We start from the raw sequence: 25,194 nt of genomic DNA, 5'->3' as shown, positions 1-25,194 counted from the left end.
ACAACAACATTTTCCTTTCCATTAGGTGTAACTATAGCCACTCGGGTTTTTTTCCTTTAATCCCTACTGATTTCAGTGCTCCTTGGTGCCAATGTACTTGAATGCTACTTCTGGAGCCAAGTGTACCTCAAACTGATTGTCAATGAGCAGGATAATGTCAAAGAGCAGTATATCCATGCGCATATTTTGCTTGATGGCATTATTATTTTTTTTTAAATTTAGCGTATCCAATTATTTTTTTCCAATTAAGGAGCAATTCAGCGTGGCCAATCCACCTAACCTGCACATCTTTGGATTGTGGGGGTGAAACCCACGCAGGAACGGGAGAACGTGCAAACTCCACACGGACAGTGACCCAGGGCCGGGAATCGAACTCGGGTCCTCAGCGCCGTAGGCAGCAATGCTAACCACTGTGCCACCGTGCTGCCCCCCTTGATGGCATTATTGATGACCCTTTCTATCACTTTGACGATGATTGGAGGAACCTGAAAGGTTGGTAATTAGCCAGGTTAGATTTATCTTATTTTTTGTGAATTGGATCTACCTGCTTGGGCAACGTTGCACATATAAACTTAGAATTTGCTAGCTGGAAGAAAACCAAGGTCCATCCAAAATGTCTTCTGCTATCATGGTAGTCACATGGTGCAATGGTAATGAAGTTTTTAAAAAAAATTTAGAGTACCCAATTATTGTTTTTTCCAATTAAGGGGCAATTTAGCGTGGCCAATTCACCTAACACATCTTTGGGTTGTGAGGGTGAAACCCACACAAACACGGGGAGAATGTGCAAACTTCACACGGACAGTGACCCATGTGGGGATTTGAACCCAGGTCCTCAGTGCCGTAGTCCCAGTGTTAACAACTGCGCCACGTGCCACCCCAATGGTAATGAAGTTATTGATTAATTAATGCAATCAAACTCTATCAATGAGTTTGCAATCGACCCAGACATGAGACAGGAAAAAAAAAACAGTGGTGGAGAGCTTTGGGAACCATTGATTTAAAGTCACCTGTTCCTCCCAAACAAACTACATTTACTATATGGCATGTCTCAAATTACTCAAAAAACATATCACAAAATATTTCTTTCTGAAAGAAATCAAACCAATTTGCATCTGAATGAATCAATACTGTCTCCCTCCATTGTCTTATTAGAGAGTCTGGGCGGGATTCTCCGACCCCCCCACCGGGTTGGAGAATCGCCGGGGGGGCAGCGTGAATCCCGCCCCACCGCCGGCTGCCGAACTCTCAGACGCCGGGGTTTTGGCGGGGGCGGGAATCGCCCCACGCCAGTCGGCGGCCGCTGACAGCGGCCCCCCTCGGCAAATCTCTGGCCTGCGATGGGCCGAGCGGCCGTACGTTTTTGGTCGGTCCAGCCGGCGTAAATCAAACCAGGTCCGTACCGGCAGGACCTGGCTCTACGGGCGGCCTGCAGAGTCCTCGAGGGGGTATGGGGGGATCTGGCCCCGGGGGTGCCCCCGCGGTGGCCTGGCCCGCGATCGATGCCCACCGATCCGTGGGTGGGCCTCTACCGTGGGGGCACTCTTTCCCTCCACGCTGGCTGCTGTCAACCTCCGCCATGGCCGGCGGAGAGAAGATCCCCCCTGCACATGGGCCAGGATGATGCCGGCACATGCTGACGCTCCCACGCATGCGCCAACTCGCGCCGGCCAGCGGAGGCCCTTCGGTGCAAGTTGGCGTGGCACCAAGCCCTTCCGCACCAGAGTGGCTCACGCCACTCCTCGGCGCTGGTACGGCCCGTCCCGCCGGGTAGGGGAGAATCCCGCCCTCTGTTCCTATTGCACTGAAATAATGGACGTAATTTTGATTTCATTTCATTTTTTCCAATTCAGGGGCAATTTAGCATGGCCAATCCACCTACCCTGTACATCTTTGGGTTGTGGAGGCGAAACCTACGCAAACACAGGGAGAATGTGCAAACTCCACATGAACAGTGACCCAGAGCCGGGATCGAACCTGGGACCTCGGCGTCATGAGGCAGCAGGGCTAACCCACTGCGCCACCGTGCTGCCCATGGACGTAATTCTAATGGTTTTATCCCACCCATTGTAGCACATACCAGCAGAATGACTGAAATCTGTACACTTCAGCGGCACTTTTTCTGTGCATTTTTGTTTTATAAATCTAGAGTGCCCAATTAATTTTTCCAATTCAGGGGCAATTTAGCGTGTCCAATCCACATCTTTGGGTTGTGGGGGCGAAACCCACGCAGTCACGGGAAGAATGTGCAGACTCCACACAGGACAGTGACCCAGAGCCGGGATCGAACTTGGGACGTCGGTGCCCTGAGGCAGCAGTGCTAACCACTGCATCACCGTGCTACTCTCTCTTCTGTGCATTTTAACTGAACCACTGCATTAACATCCCAGTTCAGGTTCTCTCGTTCATTTGTTTGTTATTATAAATTTAGAGTACCAATTATTTTTTTCCAATTAAGGGGCAATTTGGCATGGCCAATCCACCTAACCTGCACATTTTTTGGGTTGTGGGGATGAAATTCTCGTTCATTTGTTGTGGGGTGGACATAATGACACCCACACCTGGATGTTAGAACATAGAACTGTACAGCACAGTACAGGCCCTTCAGCCCACAATGTTGTGCCGAACTAGTCTGAAACTAAGATCAAATCAACCTACTCCCAATCATTCTAGTGCACTCCATATGCCGATCGAATAACCGCTTGAAAGTTTCTAAAGTGTCCGACTCCACTACCATAGCTGGGAGTGCGTTCCACGCCCCAACCACCCTGAGTAAAGAACCTACCTCTGACATCCCTCCTATATCTTCCACCATGAACTTTATAGTTGTGCCCCCTTGTAACAACTGCATCCACCCGAGGAAAAAGTTGCTGAACGTCCACTCTATCTATCCCTCTCATCATCTTATACACCTCAATTTAGTCACCTCTCATCCTCCTTCGCTCCAATGAGAAAAGCCCTAACTCCCTCAACCTTTCCTCATAAGACCCACCCACCAATCCAGGCAGCATTCTGGTAAATCTCCTTTGCACCCATTCCAATGCTTCCACATCCTTCCTATGATGAGGTGACCAGAACTGCACACAATACTCCAAATGTGGTCTAACCAAGGTCCTGTACAGTTGCAGCATAACCACACGGCTCTTAAACTCAATCTCCCTGTTAATAAATGCTAACACACTATAAGCTTTCTTCACGGATCTCTTTGGTGGCAACTTTCAGAGATCTATGGATATGAACTCCAAGATCTCTCTGCTCCTCCACATTCTTCAGAACCCTACTGTTGACCCTGTAATCCGCATTCAAATTTGTCCGACCAAAATGAATTACCTCACACTGATCACGGTTAAACTCCATCTGCCACTTTTCAGCCCAGTTCTGCATCCTATCAATGTCTCTTTACAGCCTACAACAGCCCTCCACATTATCCACTACTCCACCAATCTTGGTGTCATCAGCAAATTTACTAACCCAACCTTCAACTCCATCATCCAAGTCATTGATAAAAATCACAAATAGCAGAGGACCCAGCACTGATCCCTGTGGTACACCGCTGGTGACTGGGCTCCAGTTGAAAATTTACTATCTACCGCCACCCTCTGTCTTCGATGTGATAGCCAGTTACTGATCCAATCGGCCAAATTTCCCTCTATGCCATGCCTCCTTACTTTCTGCATGAGCCGACCATGGGGCACCTTATCAAACATCTTACTAAAATCCATGTATACGACATCAACTGCTCTACCTTCATCTATGTACTTAGTTACCTCCTCAAAGAATACAATCAAACTTGTGAGGCAAGACTTACCCCTCACAAATCTGTGCCGACTATCCTGGATTAAGCTGTATCTTTCCAAATGATCATAAATCCTATCCCTCAGGACCCTTTCCAATAATTTACCGATGACCAAAGTGAGACTAATCGGCCTATAATTCTCAGGGTTATACTTATTCCTTTTCTTGAACAAAGGGACAACATTCGCCTCTCTCCAGTCTTCTGGCACTATTCCTGCAGACAGTGAGGACATAAAGATCAAAGCCAAAGGCCCTGCAATCTCATCCCTCACCTCCCAAAGAATCCTAGGATATATCCCATCAGGCCTAGGGGACTTATCTATCCTCAGGCTTCTCAAAATTTCGAACACATCTTCCTTCCGAATATCTACCTCCTCCAGCCTACCAGCCTGTATCGCACTATCCTCCTCAACACATGGCCCATCTCCTTTGTGAACACTGAAGAAAATAATTCATTTAGGGCCTCTCCTATATCTTCAGACTCCATGCACACGTTCCCACTTGACTGGCCCTAACATCACCTTTGTCATACTTTTATTCCTCACATAAGTGTAAAAAGCCTTGGGGTTTTCCTTGATCCTACCCGCCAAGGACTTCTCATGCCCCCTCCTAGCTCTCCTACACCCTTTATTGAGCTCCTTCCTAGCTATCTTGTATCCCTCAAGTGCCCTAACTGAACCTTGTTTTCTCATTCTTACATAAGCCCCCTTCTTCCTCTTGACAAGACATTCAACCTCTTTTGTAAACCATGGTTCCCTCACTCGACCATTTCCTCCCTGCCTGACAGGGACATACATATCAAGGATACGCAGTATTTTCTCCATGAACAAGCTCCACATCTCAATTGTGCCTATCCCTGACAGTTCCTGTTTCCATCTTATGCTCCCCAATTCTTGCCTAATCGTATCGTAATTACCCTTCCCCCAGTTATAAACCTTGCCCTGCCGTATGTTTCTATCCCTCTCCATTGCTATAGTGAAAGTCACCGAATTGTGGTCACTATCTCCAAAGTGCTCTCCCACAACCTATCTAACACTTGGCCCGGTTCATTACCCAATACCAAATCCAATGTGGCCCCGCCTCTTGACGGTCTATCCGCATATTGTGTGAGGAAACCCTCCTGCACACACTGGATAAAAACAGCCCCATCCAAACTATTCGAATTATAGTGGTTCCAATCAATATTTGGAAAGTTAAAGTCACCCATGACAACTACCCTGTGACTACCGCACCTATCCAAAATCTGCATTGCAATCTTTTCCTCCACATCTCTGTTACTGTTTGGGGGCCTATAGAAAACTCCTAACAAAGTGACCGCTCCTTTCCTATTTCTAACTTCAGCCCACACTACCTCGGTAAACAGATCCTCCTGTTGAAGCTTCTATAGTTAAAGGGGCCCCAGCAAGGCACAAAATAGAACCATTTTACATCAGGTATATATGAGACAGCAATGAGACAATGGAGTTTCAAAGAGGCAAGGTTGTACCACCATTCTCTGAGGCATCTCTGGACATCATTCTGTAGACAATAGACCACAGAGACATTTTGCTTCCAGAAGACAAGAGGAGGAATCCTGCTTTGGAAATGAAGCTGAATTGGCTGAGGAAGTGAGCAGCACAACTCTGGTCTGTCATTCATAGATAAAATGTCACAATAGGTCCAATGAGCTCCTCAAGGTAGGAAAGCTGAGTGAGTGGTATGCCACATTCAAGTGCAAATCCCCTCACTCTGACTTCCCCAGCCTTTTCCTGCACAGCATACCTCAAGCATTCCTCAGCACACCTTGCAGGTGCGTCCATTCCTTTCTTTCAAGGCCATCCGCACATTTGATCAGCCACCATAGACACTCACCCTCATCTTTTTATCATTTCATACCTGTCCCCCACTGTGACCCTCCACAAAGTCTGCATTTTTGTCCTCTCAACAAGTTAAATTTCTCACACTCATAACTCTCTTTCTCTCCTTGCACGGAAGAAAGCTCAGAATTCACAGGAATAAGCAAGAAACAGGGGGTGCCGCTCCAGTCAACATGACCCTGGGGAAGATGACACACTGGCAATAAGCAGGAGACATTTCTTAGAAATGAGGTGGGCCAGGTGGATCAAGTGTCAGTGGGGGAACATTTAGGAGACCGTAATCGTTGTATCCCAAGGCTTAGGGTGACCACAGAAAAGGACAATGGACAATTCAAAGTAAGAATAGTAAACTGGGGGAAGAACTGACTTCAAAGGAGCAAGAATGGAGGTGGACCAGATGGAAAGGAGCCAAATATTGACAGGAAAAATGGAGACAAAGGGCATGGCTGCAGTGTTAAATGAATACTTTGCATGTCTTTACCAAGGGAGAAGATGCTACCCAGGACATGGTGACAGAAAGAAACTCTTGCTACTAGAAGGGTTTAAAATTGATGAGGAAGAGGTTTTGGATAAACTGTGGTTACTCAAAGCTGACAAGGCACCCGGGCCAGACGAGATACAGTGCAGACAACCTATCTAATATTGCTTCTTTATCAATTTGAAACCCTTCAAGATGCGTTAAAGTTCCTTGAAAAGTAAAATGTACTCTTTGGGCCAATCCTTTCTTGCTCAACCAAGACCACCAAAGATAGATTTGCTCATCATTCTGCTCATGGCTTTCCATGAGATGTTATTGAGATATTATTCTCAGGAAAATGGTTGCCAGGTTTGTTTGTGCAATATTGTATTTTCATGCAGTTTTTGTCATGTGAAATTCCTCAAAACATTTCTGAAAGACACCAGGCAGAATATAAATGAAAGTACTTTTTATTTCATCTTTAATATTCCTTTTAATAAGCAAATAAGATAATAGTTTAACATCTCATTCAGAGAATATATACACCTCCATGAAAATTATTATGTGCTTAAGTTCTGCAATGATACATAAAGCCAAAACTTTTAGATCCACAGGCAAGTGTGTTGCTAATTGACACATATGAAATGAGCAATGGCAAGAGTATATTACACATCGTAACACAATCTTGGGCCCTGATTGCTTTTGTGGCTTAGAATATCTTCACATACTCTTGATCATGGTTACAGCGTGCTATTTTTGTTCATATAAACATCATTCCTCAGAAGACAAAGGCCATTAAACTCTTTCTGTAGATCAAATAGGATTAAAGTATTGTCACTAAATTGGAGGTGAGGGATACTTGGAGCTTGTGTTATTTCAACTGATTTTTTTTTTCTCTGATGGATGTTGCCTTTTTATTTTTAGTAAGTTTCATTTAAAGTGAATTTAAATGGAACTGTGTCTCCACAGCATTAAATGGCTACATATAAGAATTTTTAACATGATAAAATTAGGCATGGGAGTGGATGCTTCAGCTTTCCCTTACTTTCACATAGAATTTCTGACAAGCCTGTGGTGCAGGAGGCGACGCCTGAGGAATTTATCCCATAATGACAATGATACAAATGAAAATGAAAAATGAAAATCGCTTTATTGTCACGAGTAGGCTTCAATTAAGTTACTGTGAAAAGCCCCTAGTCGCCACATTCCAGCGCCTGTCCGGAGAGGCTGGTACGGGAATCGAACTGTGCTGCTGGCCTGCTTGGTCTGCTTTAAAAGCCAGCGATTTAGCTGAGTGAGCTAAACCAAAATTGTGAGATTTACCAGAGCTTTGACATGAGCAAAATTATTTCAGCCATGGCAAAGATTCTGATACATGAATTGCTTCCTGTTTTGTCACTTCCATTAGATTTTATTGGAAAATGTTTAAATAAATTTATTAAGTTGCATGGATCTGAAAGGTTGAAAATGGATGACGTCTTTGCAGCACACTGTTATTTAATTAACATGTTAACGTGGCAGGATTGTTTATTGGAGCAAATTAATGCTAGGAGACAAGATTTAAATGCAGCAGCAATAATGAAACAATGAAAGACCCTAATAAAGTAGTCTCATGAGTATAATGAGGTAATTGAATCACTGCATTTCAGTGATGGTGATCTCATCAAGATTGGCCTATGGGTTTATCATTGATGAAGAATTATGAAATACAGTGGGTCCACTGAAAATTTTTTCTTATAATGGACTTACATTCAATCTCTCCTTTTAGGAATAGTATTGATAGGTGTGGTCATTTGAACAAAAGGAATTGTACAGTTTGTAAGGCAAAATCTGCATTTGTTTCAGTTGTGGTTAGGAAAATGAAGCATATCCTTTAAGTGTTGTGTTCCAATAGAATGACCCAGAAAAGAAACTTAATTCAATAGTGAGAAGGGAGAATGACTTCACACATTCTGTTGCAATTACACATTGGTGAAGAATGCAAGAAGAATGAGGGTTGAGTTAATTTAAAGAAAATGTATCCAATATACTAATAGTGACTGAATAAAAACATAAGAATGGATTAATGGAATTCCACTAGGACAAAAATATCCTTGCCAATAATCTGTTTTCTGGTTCAGTGACTATTACTAGTATTACTGTGATGGGCATTTTAATTGCCAATCCGAACATTTTATTTCACAATCCCACTTCTGCTGAACAAGCACAAGTGGAGAAATTGTGGATACAATGTGAGACCATACGTGTCTACATATACATAGATACATCAAAAATAGAAGCAGGAGGATTTCATTCCGCCCTTTAGCCTGCTCCGCCATTCATTATGATCATCGCTGATCATCAAGTTCAATACCCTGATCCCACCTTCCCCCACATCCCTTGATCCCTGTAGCCCCAAGAGCTATGGGCACGATTCTCCGCCCCCCACGATGGGTCAGAGAATAGCGGGAGGGCCTTCCTGACATTTTTTCCGACCTCCCGCTATTCTCCCCTCCCCCCCCCCCACGGCCGCCCCACGACACGAATCGCTGCTCGCCGTTTTTTTACGGCGAGCAGCGATTCTCCCCTAGCCGATGGGCCGATTTCCCAGGCCTTTACGGTCGTTTTCACGAACTCCAACACACCTGCTATCACAGTTCGTGAAAATGGCCGCAAAGTGCCGTTCTGGAGAACCATGCCACCGATTGGCACGGCACACCACAGCCGTGCCAAGGGTGGCATGGGCCTGCGATCGGTGCCCACCAATCGCGGGCAGCGGGTCCGAACCCCGCGCACTCTTTGTTCCTCCGCCGCCCCGCTGGATCAGTCCACGGGGCGGCTGAGGGGCATAACGGCCCACGCATGCGCGGGTTTCACGCATATGCGTGATGACGTCATCCGTGCATGCGCGGTTTGGAGTTGTCCAATCCGCGCATGCGCGGCTGATGTCATAATTTGCGTCAGTCGCCGTTAACCTTGGCGCACGGGCTTAGCGAAGTTCGCTAAGCCTGCGATGCCGAGGTTCACGGGGCCCCGCTGCTAGCCCCGACCGGGGAGCAGAATCGGGTCCTGGGAGGGGGCGCGGAGGCTGCCGTGAAACACGGCCAGTTTCACGGCAGCCTTCACAACTCTCCGCATTTGCGGAGAATCGCGCCCTATATCTAATTCCTTCTTAAAATTACACAGCATTTTGGCCTCAACTACTTTCTGTGATAGTGAATTCCACAGATTCACCACTCTCTGGGTGAAGAAACCTCAGTCCTAAAAATCTTACCCCTTATCCTCAAACTGTGACCCATAGTTCTGGACTCCCCCCCACCATCGGAAAAATTCTTTCTGTATCTAATCCTGTTGGAATTTTATAAGATTCTATGCGATCCCCCCTCACTCTTCTAAACTCCAATGAATATAATGCTAACCGACTTAGTCTCTCCTCATACAACAGTCCCGCCATCCCAGGATTCAGCCTAGTAAACCTTTGCTGCCCTCCCTCCATAACAAAATATCCTCCCTCAGAGGAGGGCCCAAAAACTCTGCACCATACTCCAGGTGTGGCCCCACTAATGCCCAATATAATTGCAGAAAAACATCCCTAACCCTATACTCAAATCCTCACACTGTGAAGGCCAATATACCATTTGCCTTTTTTACTGCCTGCTGTACCTGAATGCTTACTTTCAGAGACTTATGCACGAGGATACCAAGGTCTTGCTGATCTCTCTTAATTTACACCCATTCAAATAATAATCTGCCTTACGGACAGCACGGTGGCGCAGTGGGTAGCAGTGCAGCCTCACGGCGCCGAGGTCCCAGGTTTGATCCCAGCTCGAGGTCACTGTCCATATGGAGTTTGCACATTATCCACATGTTTGCGTGGGGTTCGCCCCCACTACCCAAAGATGTGTAGGCTACGTGGATTGGCCATGCTAAATTGCCCCTTAATTGGAAAAATGAATTGGGTACTCTAAAAAATTAATTTAAAAAAATATATTTTTTTAAATTTAGGGGACCCAATTCATTTTTTCCAGTTAAGGGGCAATTTAGCGTGTTCAATCCACCTAGCCTGCACATCTTTGAGTTGTGGGGGCAAAACCCACGCAAACATTGTGAGAATGTGCAAGCTCCGCACGGCAGTGACCTGGGGCTGGGATCAAACCTCGGGTCCCCAGCGCTGTAGGCAGCAGTGCTAACCACTGTGCCCCGTGCTGCCCTAATTCCTGATTTTAATGTATATTTTAATTTAAAGAAAGTTCACTTTTTAAATTAAATACTTTTTTAGGGATTTTACCATAAGATGGCACAGAAACCCAATCACACAAATCTTCTATTGCACAGTGAGAAGTTCTCTCAAAAGCTAATTATATAATTGGGACATTAATAATTATTTTGACAATTTTTTCCATGTCCAACATTACAAATCAAATCCAAATGCTTTTTTTTAACAAAGTTGGAAAAGTATTACAACTTCATGAACAAAGAATCATGGGTGGGATTCTCTAATCCCACGGCAGAGTGTCCACGCCGTCGTAAACGCCCCGCAAAAGGGGCCAGCACGGCACTGGAGCAGACCACGCTGCTCCAGCTGCTGATCCCGGCGTGAACTAGGCACCGCGGGATCCGCGCATGTGCAGTGGCGCCGGCGCCAACACGCACATGCGCAATGCCTTCCTTCAACGCGCCAGCCCCAACGAGGCGCCCAGCCAGAGAAGCCAGCCCGCCGATCGGTGGGCCCCGATCGTGGGCCAGGCCACATCGGAGGCCCCCCCGGGGTCGGACCACTCCTCCCTCCGCACAGGCCGCCCCCCCCCCGACCCTTCAACGCCGCGGTCCCGCTGGCTGACAGCAGGTGTGGACGGCGCCAGCGGGACTTTCACGACGGCCACTCGGCCCAGCCCGGGCTGAGAATCGGCGGGCCGGCCACATAGAGCAGCCTCCGACCTCACCAACTACGCCGTTGCCAATGGTGCTGATTCTCCGCTCTGCAGAGAATTGCATGCTTGCATCGGGGCTGTGTGGCGTGATTCGCGACTGTCACTGGGATTCTCCGACCCAGCCCCGGGCTGAGAGAATCCTGGCCCATATCCTTTCAAGAGCACAGATTTGACTTCCAAGCTGAAAATAACTAAAGAAGGACTCTTGATCAGGAGATACCATAGGGAAATAAAGAATTTTCATTTATTAACGGGAAAGAGAGAGTGAGATCTTTTAAAAGGCAAATCCCTGGCCAATGGAAAGTACGTTTTTAGGTTGCCGAATGTTACTATTGCACTACTTTAGTTGCTGGAGGTACACTGAACAATGCTGCTTTGCTTACATCGGCTAGGATTATATTTGTTTGACTTTAGAAGAGTGAGAGGATTAGACAAGGTATATTCAGAAAGAATGTCCCCTATGGTGGGGGAGTCCAGAACTAGGGGTCATAGTTTAAGGAAATGGGGTAACTAAACCTTTTAGGACTAAGGTGAGGAGAAATTTCTTCACCCAGAGAGTGGTGAATTGTGGAATTTGCTACCACAGAAAGTAGTTGAGGGCAAAATGTTGTGTAGTTTCAAGAAGGAATTAGATATAACCCTTGGGAGTTAAAGGGAATCAAGGGATATGGGGGGAAAGCAGGGTCCTGAACTTGATGATCAGCCATCATCATAATGAATGGCAGAGCAGGCTTGAAGGGCCAAATGGCCTCCTCCTGCGTCTATTTTCTATGTTTGTATGTTGTGTTGTAGCTGTATGTCCTTCAGAGAAAATCAAAATGGTTATCATTCATGATTTGTACAAACGTAACTACGCACAATAGTCTATGTTTACCAAGAGAGTATATGCCCAACCAAGCATGCATAGAAATCTTTCACCTGACCGTCAGTGTGTCAGCCTCATGCAAATGTGTGGGATCAGCCTAATTATAGAACGATTGGGATCCTTCAATCAGCATCATCTGTGGGCCGAGCCAAATAATTCCAGAGATTAGTCCTTATTTGTGTCTCAAACAAGGTTCCAAATGTAGGAAAGTCATTACGTTACACATCACCAGTGGTACAATATTGGGCTAGGTTTTGCATTGGTTGGCAGGGTCAGAAAGCAAGAAGGGGAAGCACGTGGTCAACTCACTCATGATCCTATGGATATCTATGATGCAATGAAGCATCAGCCGGCCAATTAGTGTTCCATCAACAGGTTCCCTGGTGAATCACATGATCAGGGCAGGGCTGGGCTGCATGGTGGCGTAGTGGTTTGCAGTGGTAGTGTGTAATGTATGGCAATTGGGGACTGGATTAGGACTTGAGCCATGGCTAAAAGTTGGTATTCAGCATCCACAACATCTTGCATGACTCCGGCTATAAAGAAAGGTTGTCTGGGTGTGAAGAATGCGTAGATTGCAAATAAAACTCCCAATTGGTGCAGTCATATTTTATGAAGGTATGGATTGATGCCTGTCCAATTTACCTCCATGAAATCCAGCCCTTTGTCTATCCTCTGTATTATCCAATGTCAACGTGCCACCATATTTTTATTCCACCGAAGGAGCATTAAGGGTAGGGGGGAGCTATGAGGAGGATGCAGAGATGCTTCAGTGGGGTTTGGACAGGCTGAGTGAGTGGGCATTTGCATGGCAGATGCAGTATAATGTGGATAAATGTGAGGTTATCCGCTTCGGCAGCAAAAATAGGAAGGCAGATTATTATTATTTTTTAAAAAGTTTTAGATAAGGGCAGCACGGTGGCAGTGGTAGCACTGCAGTCTCAAGGCGCCGAGGTCCGAGGTTCAATCCCGTGTGGAGTTTGTACATTCTTCCCGCGTCTGCATGGGTTTCACTACCACAACTCAAAGATGTGCAGGTTAGGTGGATTGCTAAATTGCGACTAAATTGGGGGAAAAAAATTGTGTACTCTTTAAAAAAATTGTTAAAATCAGGAATAATTCAAAATTAGGTACATCACAAAAATAGTATTGTAATTCATAACATGATAAAATTAATTTATGGATAAATATTTAGACAAAATACAAGATTGAAAGATGAGAATATGGATTGATTTAAATGATAAAGAGGGATACAATGATTGTGCCTGAAAACAGGCACATAGCTAATCAATGCTAGTTCATGGCAATGTAGGCAGCAAGCAAAATTCAAATAATAGCGTGCAGTCCAAATTATAATAGCTGCGACTGTCAATGGCTTTCTGGAGCATGAGCCTGTTGTCCTCTTTAGGGATGGCAGCATTTGTGCTCCCACTACTGTTACTCCCAGAGTCGATCTTCTTGTTGCCTCTCAGCCAGCTAGCCTAGACTGCTGCCGTGCATGCTGAGACACTACAGTCCAAAAATGTTCAACGGCATCATGCAAGGTCACCTGCAGTCTTCCCCATTGAGAGGCTGCAGCCTACTACCAGTGCTGCAGCCAATGGTAGCACTGCTGAGTAGCAATGGGTCAGGCAAAGGCACCCACTAAACAGGCACTGAACAATGCAGAAGAGTAATTAATTGCATATTTTATGGCATATTTGAGGTGTTGTTGGTTAAAGTTGTTAGATAATGATTGTTCTTCGGTAGGGCAGCGCAGTGGCGCAGTGGTTAGCATTGCTGCCTCACGGCGCCAAGGTCCCAGGTTCAATCCCGGCTCTGGGTCACAGTCCGTGTGGAGTTTGTACATTATCCCCGTGCTGGCGTGGGTTTCACCCCCACAACCCAAAGATATGCAAGGTAGGTTAATTGGCCACATTAAATTGCCCCTTAATTGGAAAAAATGAATTGGGTACTCTGAATTTATTTTTAAAAAATGATTGTTCTTCGGTGTATTTTATTGTGGCTGAGAGTGATAGTCCATTACAGAGGGATTGTAAGGTGCCGAAGTGTTTAGCAAGGCAGATTTGGGGATTTGTTTAGAGGAAGCCATGTCCAATGACAGAGTCATCGACATCCTGTCTGGACTGCGCATGTGCCAGCTGCTTTCTCCTTTGCCCTTCTTCCCTCTGTAAGATGGGTGCTTGTTGAGTGAGTTGCAGTTTGGGTGTATTTCTTTCATTGAGATGCAGTGCCTGCAAGGTCACGGGTGCATTTGAAGTCTGGCGTACTGGAAAAACCAAGTCCCCACACCTCCTGCTTTTACCCGTTGAGAGAGAATAAAATGTAGTCCTCTGCCCTGGCATATAAAGCCTCTGTAGCCACTTGGAAGCAGTGATGGATGGTGATTAACAATATGACGGCTATGCTACCTGTTCTAGTCTGGAAGAAATGACTGACATAAACATTCAGGCAAATGGTCATGTTGGCAGTCACTGGCAGCCCTGTCCTTGGTCTGCTCTGCGGCTGAAGCTACGGTTACAGTTCCTTAATGAAATGCAGCAACCAAGAACATTGCTCCTGCCGTACGCAGGTAAGAGACATGCTGCCCCAAGACCCAAGGGGAAAAGGCCTCCTGTTAAATGCTCATTTGCTGCTCCCTCAGTGAACAACTTGATTTCTTTGTTGCCTCAGCTTCATGTCCCTGAGATGCTGCAGACCAAGGGGAACTGCAACCACAGTATCCATGAATGGAAGGAAGTGATGTACTCTAAAGTCTTCTAGAAGCATACAAATTCTTACAAACGTCTCTGCTGACTGAACCAACTTTTAACAATTCCACCAACAACCCAGTACTTCCACAAACTGCAACTGTAAGTTAATAGTTAAAAACTACTCATCTGCAAGTTGGATGATGATGATTTCAAGTAGTTTTAGTGGTGGGGGTGTCCTTTGTACAGCTGGACACATGACTGACTTCACAAACTGCCCACTCTGCACACTCACAGAATTTCAGCCCTCCACAAAATGGCAATTAAAACGGGCCTTGGTCAGGAGAAGCTCCCCCAACATTTTTAACCTCAATTGACACTCATAGTGCAGAAATCACTGGCGTTGCAAAATTTTTATTTGCAGACGTAGTTCAGAAGAAAATGTTGAAGATTCATAAAAAACTGGGTATTCAATTAATAAAAAAATAGCTTTATACTTATTTCGCAGCCCTCCTGAAATAGCAGTTCGTGCAATGGGAAATTAATGTTCCTGGTCGTTGAGGTGTGAAATTGGCATACAGACCAGTGACTGCTGCCTGCTCTCACAATACATTTTTTCTTCCCTAAGAACAGACAGATGATCAAAAATAACTGTAAAGATAAAACCTTATAATAGTATGTCATTGTTCGTCACTCTGGACTGTAGCTTGTTTGACAGTTTTTAGTCTGATTTAATTTACATGATGTGACTCATTCGTTCTGCTATTTTTATCAAGATTGAAAGGTTCCTGTTGGATATTACTTGCTCTAAGCAGTTATTGCTCTTCTAGTAATCATCCGTGACTCTCCAAATTAATGTATTTTTATGCTCTAATTCATCCAGACAACCTAAACAATTTGACACAAGACAGAGAATTCAGCAATAAGATGCCATGGCTTCTCGCATCACTGTATAATGTACACACTGGTCAGTGAAAATAGTCTAAATGTCTGCCATGTATACTTAGTGAACTTGATATAAACTCAACAGACATGATAAAATATGATAATGATTAATGTATCCCAGTAACAGGGCTCTTAATTCTTGTGCTCCCTTTGTTTTGTTTGTTTTGTGCTCATTCACTTGAGGGATGATAGTAATGAGCATACAGTGCTTTTCAAACTGTCAGGAAAGATAGACCATATTTATTGCACTTATTGTAGTCAATTTCAAAGTCAAAGTAAACCTCTAAGCCTCAGCAGAGCATCCATTATTACGATCGCGGATCAGACCCCAACAGTTGCTAGAATACCGGACAGAAACTCCAATGTTTTATTTAATTTGTAAGCGGTGAGGAAAGTATACTGCGCTCCATCAGCGATTTTACACACTAATAGGGATATGGTATATTAAAACAAACTTCACAATTAACATGGGACAAATTTCTGTGCTTCGCGACGTTAGAACCACGAACCGCGATCGGGTGGAGAATCGGGCATCCAGCCAAAATCAAGGTCTGCACCCGGCGTCGGATCTGACACCAGGCTCTGATCCCTCGCTGGTGGTGATAACAAGGTTCGTGACCATGGCGACATGCAAAACCAGCATTTGCATGCATTTATGATCTAGGGCAGGATTCTCCCGTACCCGGCGGGGCGGGGGGTCCCGGCGGGACGGAGAGGCGTGAACCACTCTGGCGTCAGACCACCCCAAAGGTGCGGAATCCTCCGCACCTTCAGGGGCTAGGCCGGCACCAGAGTGGTTTGCGCCCCGCCGGCTGGCATGGAAGGCCTTTGGCGCCACGGCAGCCGGGGCCTCAGGGACTCCGCAGGCCGGCGAGAGTCCGCGCATGCGCGGGAGCATCAGCGGCTGCTGACATCATCCCCGCGCATGGGCGGGGGAGGGTTCACCTACGCGTCGGCCATCGCAGAGGCTGACACGGTCGACACGTAGGAAAAGAGTGCCCCCACGGCACTGGCCCCCCCGCGCATCGGTGGGCCCCGATAGCAGGCCAGGCCACCGTGGGGGCACGCCCTGGGACCAGATCGGCCCGCGCCCCCCCCGGACCCCAGAGCCTGCCCACGCCACCAGGTCCTGCCGGTAAGGGACCTAGTCTGATCCACGCCGGCGGGATCGGCAAAAAACCAGCGGGACCTCGGTCCATCGCGGCCGGAGCATTCAGGTAGCACTGAGGCCCATTGAGTTGCACCGGTCCCTGCCATTCTCCAAGGTGGGCGGCGTGATTCACGCTTCGCCGACTTTTGGGGGACCAGAGAATGCGGAGGACAGCGGGGGCAGGATTCACGCCGACCCCCGGCGATTCTCCGACCCGGCGGGGGGTCGGAGAATCCCGCCCATAATCTTTATTATTGTCACAAGTAGGCTTACATTAACACTGCAGTGAAGTTACTGTGAAAATTCCCTCGTCGCCACACTCTGGCTACTTGTTTGGGTACACTGAGGGAGAATTCAGAATGTCCAATTCGCCTAACAACACGTCTTTCGGTGCTTGTGAGAGGAAACCGGAGAACCCGGAGGAAACCCATGCAAACATGAGGAGAACGTGCAGACTCCGCACAGACAGTGACCTAAGCTGGGAATCAAATCTGGAACCCTGGCGCTGTGAAGCAACAGTGCTAAACACTGTGCTTTAAATGTCATTAGCGCATTTGACGAAGTATACTCCGGGTCTCCACATTTCTCTGCCCCTGTAAGGTGGAAGTTTCGCGGGTGTGAATTACTAAAAGTATTGACAAATGTGGACTGGCTGCCATGGCTGCGGAGGGGGAGAGGGAGGCTAAAAAACCCTCAAAAAGGTTAAATCCCGGCCCTGGGTCACTGTCTATGTGGAGTTTGCACATTCTCCCCGTGTTTGCGTGGATTTTGTCATGATATGCACTCATGCACATAATGAGATACAGACAGGCAGCGACAGACACCCAGTACAGCCAATCAACACACAGGACAGAACACAACCAATCATCAGGCAGAACACTAGAAGGTGGTCTCGCACTATAAAACACACGAGGCATCAACACTCTGCCTCTTTCCACTGGTGACAACTGTTGTGACAGTCAGGCTGTATATATCAGTTAGCACCTTCTACACGTGGCTCAGAGCTAGTCTGGTCTAGTTCGTTATAGTAAGCACACTTAGATTATTAGAGTGTCAAACCCACAGCACTGTGTGCACTGCTTAACCAGTTCAATAAAGCGTATTGAACTAACATCAAAGTTTGGAGTCTACTTTCAAGTACAACTGCATCCAGTTGCAGTCCGTGTTACCCCAGGGTGATTAACATGACATGGTTTCACCTCCACAACCCAAAGATGTGCAGGGTAGGTGGATTGGCCAGGCTAAATTGCCCCTTAATTGGAAAAATGAACTGGGCACTCTAAATTTTAAATGCTCAGAAGGCCTCTGTTCATCTGGGAGTTCACCTAAGCCACCTCTCTGAACATCCTCATCCTCTAGCTGTATCATCAAGGGCCAAGCTCAATCAGGAGCCCAACAGGTGTAGGCACTTCTCAGAAGCTCTGCCCTATTGCAGGGGTTAGCAGAGTTCACCCCAACCAGAGGCCACCTGCACTGGAGCCTTTGAAACACTTCCTGGTTCTCTGCTCCTCTCAGAGCAGAGGGCTCACCAGTGACACCCACCCCTCCAGACCACTAGCTGTATCCTCCTGGTGAGATTGGAAGCACTGACTATCTCTGCCACCACATCCCACGCAGTGTTCAGGGAGGTGACGTGGATGTGCGAGGGCTGGTGGGCCCGGTGAAGAGTACAAGAATTTTCTCACACTTGAAGAGTTTGAAAGTTGATGTGGTGCTGCTACAGGAGACCCACCTGAGGGTGAAGGACCAGATGGGACTGAGGAAGGATTGGGTGAGCCAGGTTTCACTCGGGCTTTGACAGCAGGGACCTGGAGTGCAATTCTGGTGGCAAAGAGAGTGAGATTCCAAATGGAGAAGGTGGTGATGGATCAGGGGGATGGGTATGTGATAGTAACTGGTGCGTTGGAGGTGAGGTTGGTGGTGCTGGTTGGCATATATGCCCCAAATTGGGATGATGATGGGTTTATTTTTTTTATTTTTTTTTATTTTTTTAAATTTAGAGTACCCAATTATTTTTTCCAATTAAGGGGCAATTTAGCGTAGCCAATCCACCTATCCTGCACATCTTTGGGTTGTGGGGGTGAAACCCACGCAGACACGGGGAGAATGTGCAAACTCCTCACGGACAGTGACCCAGGGCCGGGATTCGAACCCGGGTCCTCAGCGCCGTAGGCAGCAATGCTAACCACTGTGCCACCATGCCGCCCTGATGATGGGTTTATGAAGAAAATGCTAGCTGCCATTCTGAATTTGGATACTCATTGGGGGGGGACTGGAACACAGTGTTGGCGCCGAAGGTGGACATGTCCCAGCCATATTTGATGACATAGAGAGGTCGGGGGGGGGGGGGGGGCAGGGCAAAAGCGTTGGTTAGCTTTATGAGGGAGATGGGAGGGATGGACCCATGGAGGTTCTTGCATCCGCAGGACAGGGATTACTTGTTTTTTTTTCACCTGTACACAAGGGGTTCTCAAGGATCGACTTTTGTAATGGGGAAGTTGCTATTAGCCGTGCAGAGGAAGGCAGAGTATTCAGTGATTATGATCTCAGACCATGCTCCACATTGGGTGGATGTGGTCAGTCCACAGGTCAGTTCAGAGGCCGGTGTGGAGATTAATGTGGGACTGTTGGCAGACCTGAATTTCTGTATTAAAATGGGAAGGTGGCAGCACGGTGGCACAGTGATTAGCATTGCTGCTGGCGGCGCTGAGAACCCGAGTTCGGATCCTGTCCATGTGGAGTTTGCACATTCTCCCCGTGTCTGCGTGGGTTTCACCCCCACAACTGAAAAATGTGCCGGATAGGTGGATTGGCCATGCTAAATTGCCCCTTAATTGGAAAAAATTAATTGGGTACTCTAAATTTATTTAAAAAAAAGAAAATGGGAAGGTGATTGAAGATTGGGGTGGGTGATCGAAGATTATGTGGGGTTTAATTTTAATGGGCAGGTTTCATCGTCAGTGTTATTGAAGGCAGTGAGCAGTAAGGTTATTTTGTTTAAGGCACATGTGGATAGGGAGGCGAGGTAGGAACAGCAATTTTGGAAGTAGATTGGAGGTACGCGGAAGACCTAAATTCGGGTCTTCTGTCTGTGGGGAAGGCAGTTTGGCAGGTGAGAAGGGCAAGTGAGGTAATTTATGAGCACTGGGGAAAGGCCAGCAACATGTTGGTGGGCCAGCTGGGAAGGCAAGTAGCAGCAAGGGAGATAGTATGGGCGGAATTCTTCGCAAGGCCCGATGCCGTCGTGAAACACGGAGAGGTTCACGACGGCGTCGGAAGCCTCTCCCGGCCCCCTATTCTCCCCTCCCCGGGGGGATAGGAGGGCCGTACCGGGAAACTCGGCCGCCGGGCCTTGTCCCTGGCTTCAAGGCCCGGCGCGCCAAGAATGACGCTGCGGCGGCGCCTAATGACGTCAGCCGCGCATGCGCGGGTTGGACAGCTCAAACCCGTGCATGCGCGGTTGCCGTCTTTCCCCTCAGCCGCCCCGCAAGACGTGGCAGCTTGATCTTGCGAGGCGGCGGAGGGGAAAGAGTGCGTCCCCTTGAGACGCTGGCCCGACGATTGGTGGGCACCGATCGTGGGCCCGTCCCCTCCCAAGCACGGTCGTGGTGCTCGACCCCCGATCCGCCCCCCACAGGCCCCACACTGGTAGGAGAGGAGAAGAGGGGGTGATTGGAGGAGCCAGTGGGGATGGAAGAAGTGCAAGTAGTGATCGGGAAGATGCAGACAGGTAAGGCACTGGGGCTGGATGGTTTTCCCAACAGGATAAGTTGGAGTCGCTGTTGGTAGAAATGTTTGAGGATGCGATGGGTCAGGCATCCATTTCGTTGTTGCTTAAAATGGATAAGAATCCGGTGGAGTTTGGGTCATATAGGCCCATATCTCTGTTAAAGGTATTGGCGAAGGTGTTGGCGTTGAGTTTGGGGGAGTGAGTGCCTTCCAAAAGTGATTGGGGAGGATCAGACGGGGTTTGTTAAGGGTAGGCAATTGTCATTGAAAGTACAGTGACTGCTGAATATGGTACTTTCGCAGCAGACGAAAGGGAATTGGAGGTGGTGGTAGTGTTGGATGCGGAGAAGGCATTTGATCGGTTGGAGTGGAGGAGTTTGGGATTGAGCCTAAGTTTGTGGCATAGCTGAAATTGTTATATAAGGAATCGATGGCATGTGTGAGAATGACTGATATGAATTCAGGGTATTTTTCTCCACATCGGGGAACGAGATAGCGATGCCCCATGTCCCCCCTTCTGTTTGCGCTGCCGATAGAACCCTTGGCTGTTCCGGTGAGGTGCTCGGATTTATGGAAGGGGATAGTGTGTGTGCGGGAGGGGGAGTTTGGTTGGGAGGGTGATGAAAGTGGAATTTTTGAGGTGGGATAGTCTTCCCCTGTTGCTGGCAGGATGGGAGCAGGCAGTTAAGATGAACATTTTGCCTCGGTTTTTATTCTTATTTCAGTGCCTGGCAATCATTTTGCCGAAGTTGTTTATTAAGGGTTTAAGCAGGTTGGTTTCGTTGTTTGTTTGGGCAGGGAAGGTGGCCAGGATAAGGAAGGTGGCACTTCAGATGGGCTGGCTGTTTGGGGGCTGGCCTTCCGAACTTGTTTTATCATTGAGCAGCGAACGTGGTGAAGGTGCAGGGCTGGAGAATTTAAGGGTGAGGTTGGAGGCGGGTTCTTGTAGGGGGCCGGGGTTGTGGGCGCTGGTGATGGCATCGCATCCGTTTGCCCCAGGGAAGTATTCGGCAAGTGCTGTGGTGGTTGTCATGTTGAAGATTTGGAGGCAATTTCAGCAGCACTTTAGGTCTGGAGTGGGATCGAGGCTGATGCCGATCAGAGGGAATCATGGATTTGATCTCAGGAGGATGGATGCGAGGTTTCGGGGATGAGAGAATGAAGGAGATGAATGATTTGTTTTTGGAGGGGTGGTTCGCAAGCATGGAGGAGTTGAGGGGAAGTTTGCACGATGAGGAGAGTTTTTGGTATATGCAGGTGCAGGACTTTGCTAGAAAGGTTTTTCCAAGCTGCTGCGACACTGAATGCCTCAACCTCATGCGTGAGACTGGGATTGATACAGTTGAAGGTGGTGCAGAGGGCACATTAGGCGAAGTCAAGAATGAGCTGGCTGAGGAGTATAGTTGTGAGCACTGCTGCCTACGGCGCTGAGGACCCGGGTTTGAATCCCCGCCCTGGGTCACTATCTGTGTGGAGTTTGCACATTCGCCCCGTGTCTGCGTGGGTTTCACCCCTACAACCCAAAGATATGCAGGTTAGGTGAATTGGCCACGCTAAATTGCCCCTTAATTGGAAAAAGATAATTGGGTACTCTAAATATATTATTTTTTAAAAGAATGAGTCGACTGTTTGAGGGGTAGAGGATACTTGTGAAAAGCTAATCATGTGCACATGTTCTGGTCCTGCCTGAAGTTGGAGAAATCTTTGGGGTCATTTTTCAGCACCACGTCGACGATCCTGCATGTAGATTTCGAAATGGTTCCCCAGGGGGCCATCATCAGGGTGCCAGAGCATTGTGTTTTGGAGCAGGTAATGGCCAGGCCATTAACTCACATTGAATATTAGAAATCATAAACAGAGCTGCCTTTGTCTGGTGGGCAGAATATTTATTTAGAAATGTAAAGAGCAGTGTAAGGGTCCTTCCGATTTCTTACCGTATTTCCCCATTCTTTTACTTTTGCCATTACATTTTTGACCCCAGAATGATTTAGCCTGTATCTCTAATTCAAGCAGAAGAAAGCAGTGGCCTGTGCCAATGCAGAGGATTCCAGCAGCAGGAGAGACCACTATGTTAGTCTGTGCTGGTTCAAACTGGAACTGTAGACTGTCCGGCACCAATGACAGAGGTTAGCTGGGACTCAATTTGATTGATTTGGCTGGTGGCCTATGAGTTGGCCCAAAAGGCTGTGCTCTGCCTGGTAACAGGTAGTGATTGCATCTGATCACATTGGAATATTTTTTAGAGATCCAAGGATTTCATTTTGGTTTTAGTTTGACTCCTGGCATCTTAGAGAGAACACCAACTCTTTGCCTTCCCTCCATTTCTCTCCAGAAAGGCTGTGTTTCTGAACGAGCAGAGAGCCTGGATGAATCTGACTACAGGATAATCATTAAAGGCTGTGCAGGCACAATCCAGAATCTGCTAACTCTCTCCAGAAAGCTGTTGCTAATTCTTTCCAGAAAGAGTCAGCAACCTCTCTCTCCAATAAGCCTGTGGGTATTGGATTCCTGAAACTACAGAGGTGAAGACTGGCCGCAAAATGAAAGCAAAGTTTGATGAAGCAGGGACACAGCTTCTCTGAAAAAGTTGTGAGTACATGCTACAAAACAAAGACTGTGATTTACAAGTGTGCTGTGAGGCAACCATGCTGAAGAATCATCATTTGAAGCAAAGACTCTTTTCTTTTGACCTTCACCCTAATTATGTTTACCCCTGCCCCCTCCCCACCTCCATGTTTGTCTGTCTTGTGTATTTGGGTAGAGGATGGGACAGTTACAGTGGGTAGTAGGTATTAGCCAGTATTCTTCAATTGTATTCACTGCAATTTCATGATAGTTCTTGGTATAAATAAACAGGTTAAAATTCCTCTGGTATGAGTCATGGCTAGTCTAAACAGGTAAAGCCTTGTCTATTTTTTAAATTAAAATGATACATTTGCAGAATAGCCCAGTTGATATAAATATGTATTTATATTTTCCTTTCCATTTCAACCGGGACACTTGTCGTGACTCAGCAGACAGTCTGGAGTATCTGCCAACTTGGAAGCACAGAAGTGCCTTCATGGCTTCATGGTAGGGATACTGGAGGAAAAATATTTTTCTCAACAAACTATCCAGTATTAACCTATCAGTTTACTAAGTAGGACTGGCAGCATTCCTGTCCATGTACTACTGGTAAATAAAGTCCATCAGTGTGTATGTAGTGAAGCCTGAAGGGATGAAACTCAGCCTCAACTTGGGAAGATAATGTGGTTCCAAGATATTTAGAGTGTAGTGTTTCACAAACTATTTATATATCAAACTATCACTGTGACATGTATGAATAACTATTTAATATATAACTAAAGTTCAACGTCGAGTTTTTTAAAAATACCTAGAAAAGTTCTTTCATTTATCTGCCTTTATCACAGAGTATGATTGTATGAGTGAAATGAAACACACACTTGAGTGATCAACATTAACTCTGACTTCAATTCTACTTTAACCAAGAAACATTTGCAGAGCTATGGGAAAGAAAAGTGGAGTGGGACTATTTGAACAGCTGTTCAAAAGAGCTGACATGAGAGTAGTGGGTCAAACAGCCTCTTTCTGTGTTGTGTGACTCTACAATTCTTTTTTTAAAATTTGGAGTACCCAATTATGTTTTTTCCAATTAAGGGGCAATTTAGCGTGGCCAAGGGCAGCTTGTGGCGCAGGGGTTAGCAGTGGGACTGTGATGCTGAGGACCCGGGTTCAAGTCCCAGCCCTGGGTCACTGTCCGTGTGGAGTTTGCACATTCTCCCCAATTCTGCATGGGTTTCACCCCCACAACTCAAAAGATGTGCAGGTAAGGTGGATTGGCCACGCTATATTGCCCCTTAATTGGAAAACAATAATTGGGTACTCTAAATTTTAAAAAAAATTTTGCGTGGCCAATCCACCTAATCTGCACATCTTTGGGTTGTGGGAAGGGCAGCACCGTGGTGCAGAGGGTTAGCCCTGTTGCCTCACGGCACCGAGGTCCCAGGTTCAATCCCAGCTCTGGGTCACTGTCCGTGTGGAGTTTCCACATTCTCCCCGTGTTTGTGGGGATTTCACCCCCACAACCCAAAGATGTGCAGGCTAGGTGGTTTGGCCATGGTAGATTGCCCCTTAACTGGAAAAAAATAATTGGGTACTTTCATTTTTTTAAATGTGGATACAACTGTATGCTGTCAGATTTTTTGAACTCCTAATCATAATGTTCTGAGTTTCAATTCCCATCCTGACTGACAGTAAAACCCTACTATGAGTTGGAGTCTATGGATGCAGTTGGAAAAATTGTGGAAATGTAGGGAAAGGAAAGACAGGCTAATAATGTATCTTGCAAATTAACAGTTTCCATTGATTGATTAATCTTAATATGACAGCACCTTAAGCTGTGTGAATGTTTATGGCCATTACTGTGTTCGCTGTAAGTAAAGGAAGTAGTTTTAGGGGAGTGACAGCAATAAGAGATCTAAAAGAAAAAAAAAGCATTAATTGCAAAACAGCGAACTTAACAAGTCCCATACCACAAATGGGCAGGATTTTATCCATGGCACGCCATTTCTGACGACAGGAGGTGGGCGGCATATCCACTCCCTTCCATTTTGTCAGTTCCCACACACTCCAAATTAAAATGTAAAGTGTTGGTAGCGGGGCTTAAAAGTCATGGGCACTCACACAGTGGGGAAAGCTTTTCACTAATAAACCCAGCATCTGCTGACAATGCAGCAGGTATGGGTGGGCTATAAAAGAGCATCCTGAATAGACAGGTGGCTCTGCACATGGCCACCA

At 46.7% G+C, this 25,194-nt stretch overlaps 1 protein-coding gene across 2 annotated transcripts in view; it reads left to right on the top strand.

Annotated features, from left to right (window-relative positions):
• The first annotated feature begins 341 nt into the window (after positions 1–341).
• Positions 342–25,194, top strand: part of LOC119977325 — a 29,093-nt gene continuing 4,240 nt past the window's right edge. Inside the window, exons 1-4 of one of the 2 annotated variants that reach the window (XM_038818104.1) lie at positions 342–492; positions 14,557–14,735; positions 15,457–15,540; positions 22,730–22,986. In XM_038818104.1, coding sequence (XP_038674032.1) covers positions 22,954–22,986 — 33 coding nt within the window. In that variant the 5' untranslated portion in view covers positions 342–492; positions 14,557–14,735; positions 15,457–15,540; positions 22,730–22,953. The remainder of the gene's footprint in view (positions 493–14,556; positions 14,736–15,456; positions 15,541–22,729; positions 22,987–25,194) is intronic. The other variant, XM_038818105.1, reaches the window with a different exon arrangement.

Source organism: Scyliorhinus canicula, chromosome 14 (genome assembly GCF_902713615.1).
Source record: "Scyliorhinus canicula chromosome 14, sScyCan1.1, whole genome shotgun sequence".
NCBI lineage: Eukaryota > Metazoa > Chordata > Chondrichthyes > Carcharhiniformes > Scyliorhinidae > Scyliorhinus > Scyliorhinus canicula.
This window is presented reverse-complemented; position numbering and strand designations above follow the sequence as displayed.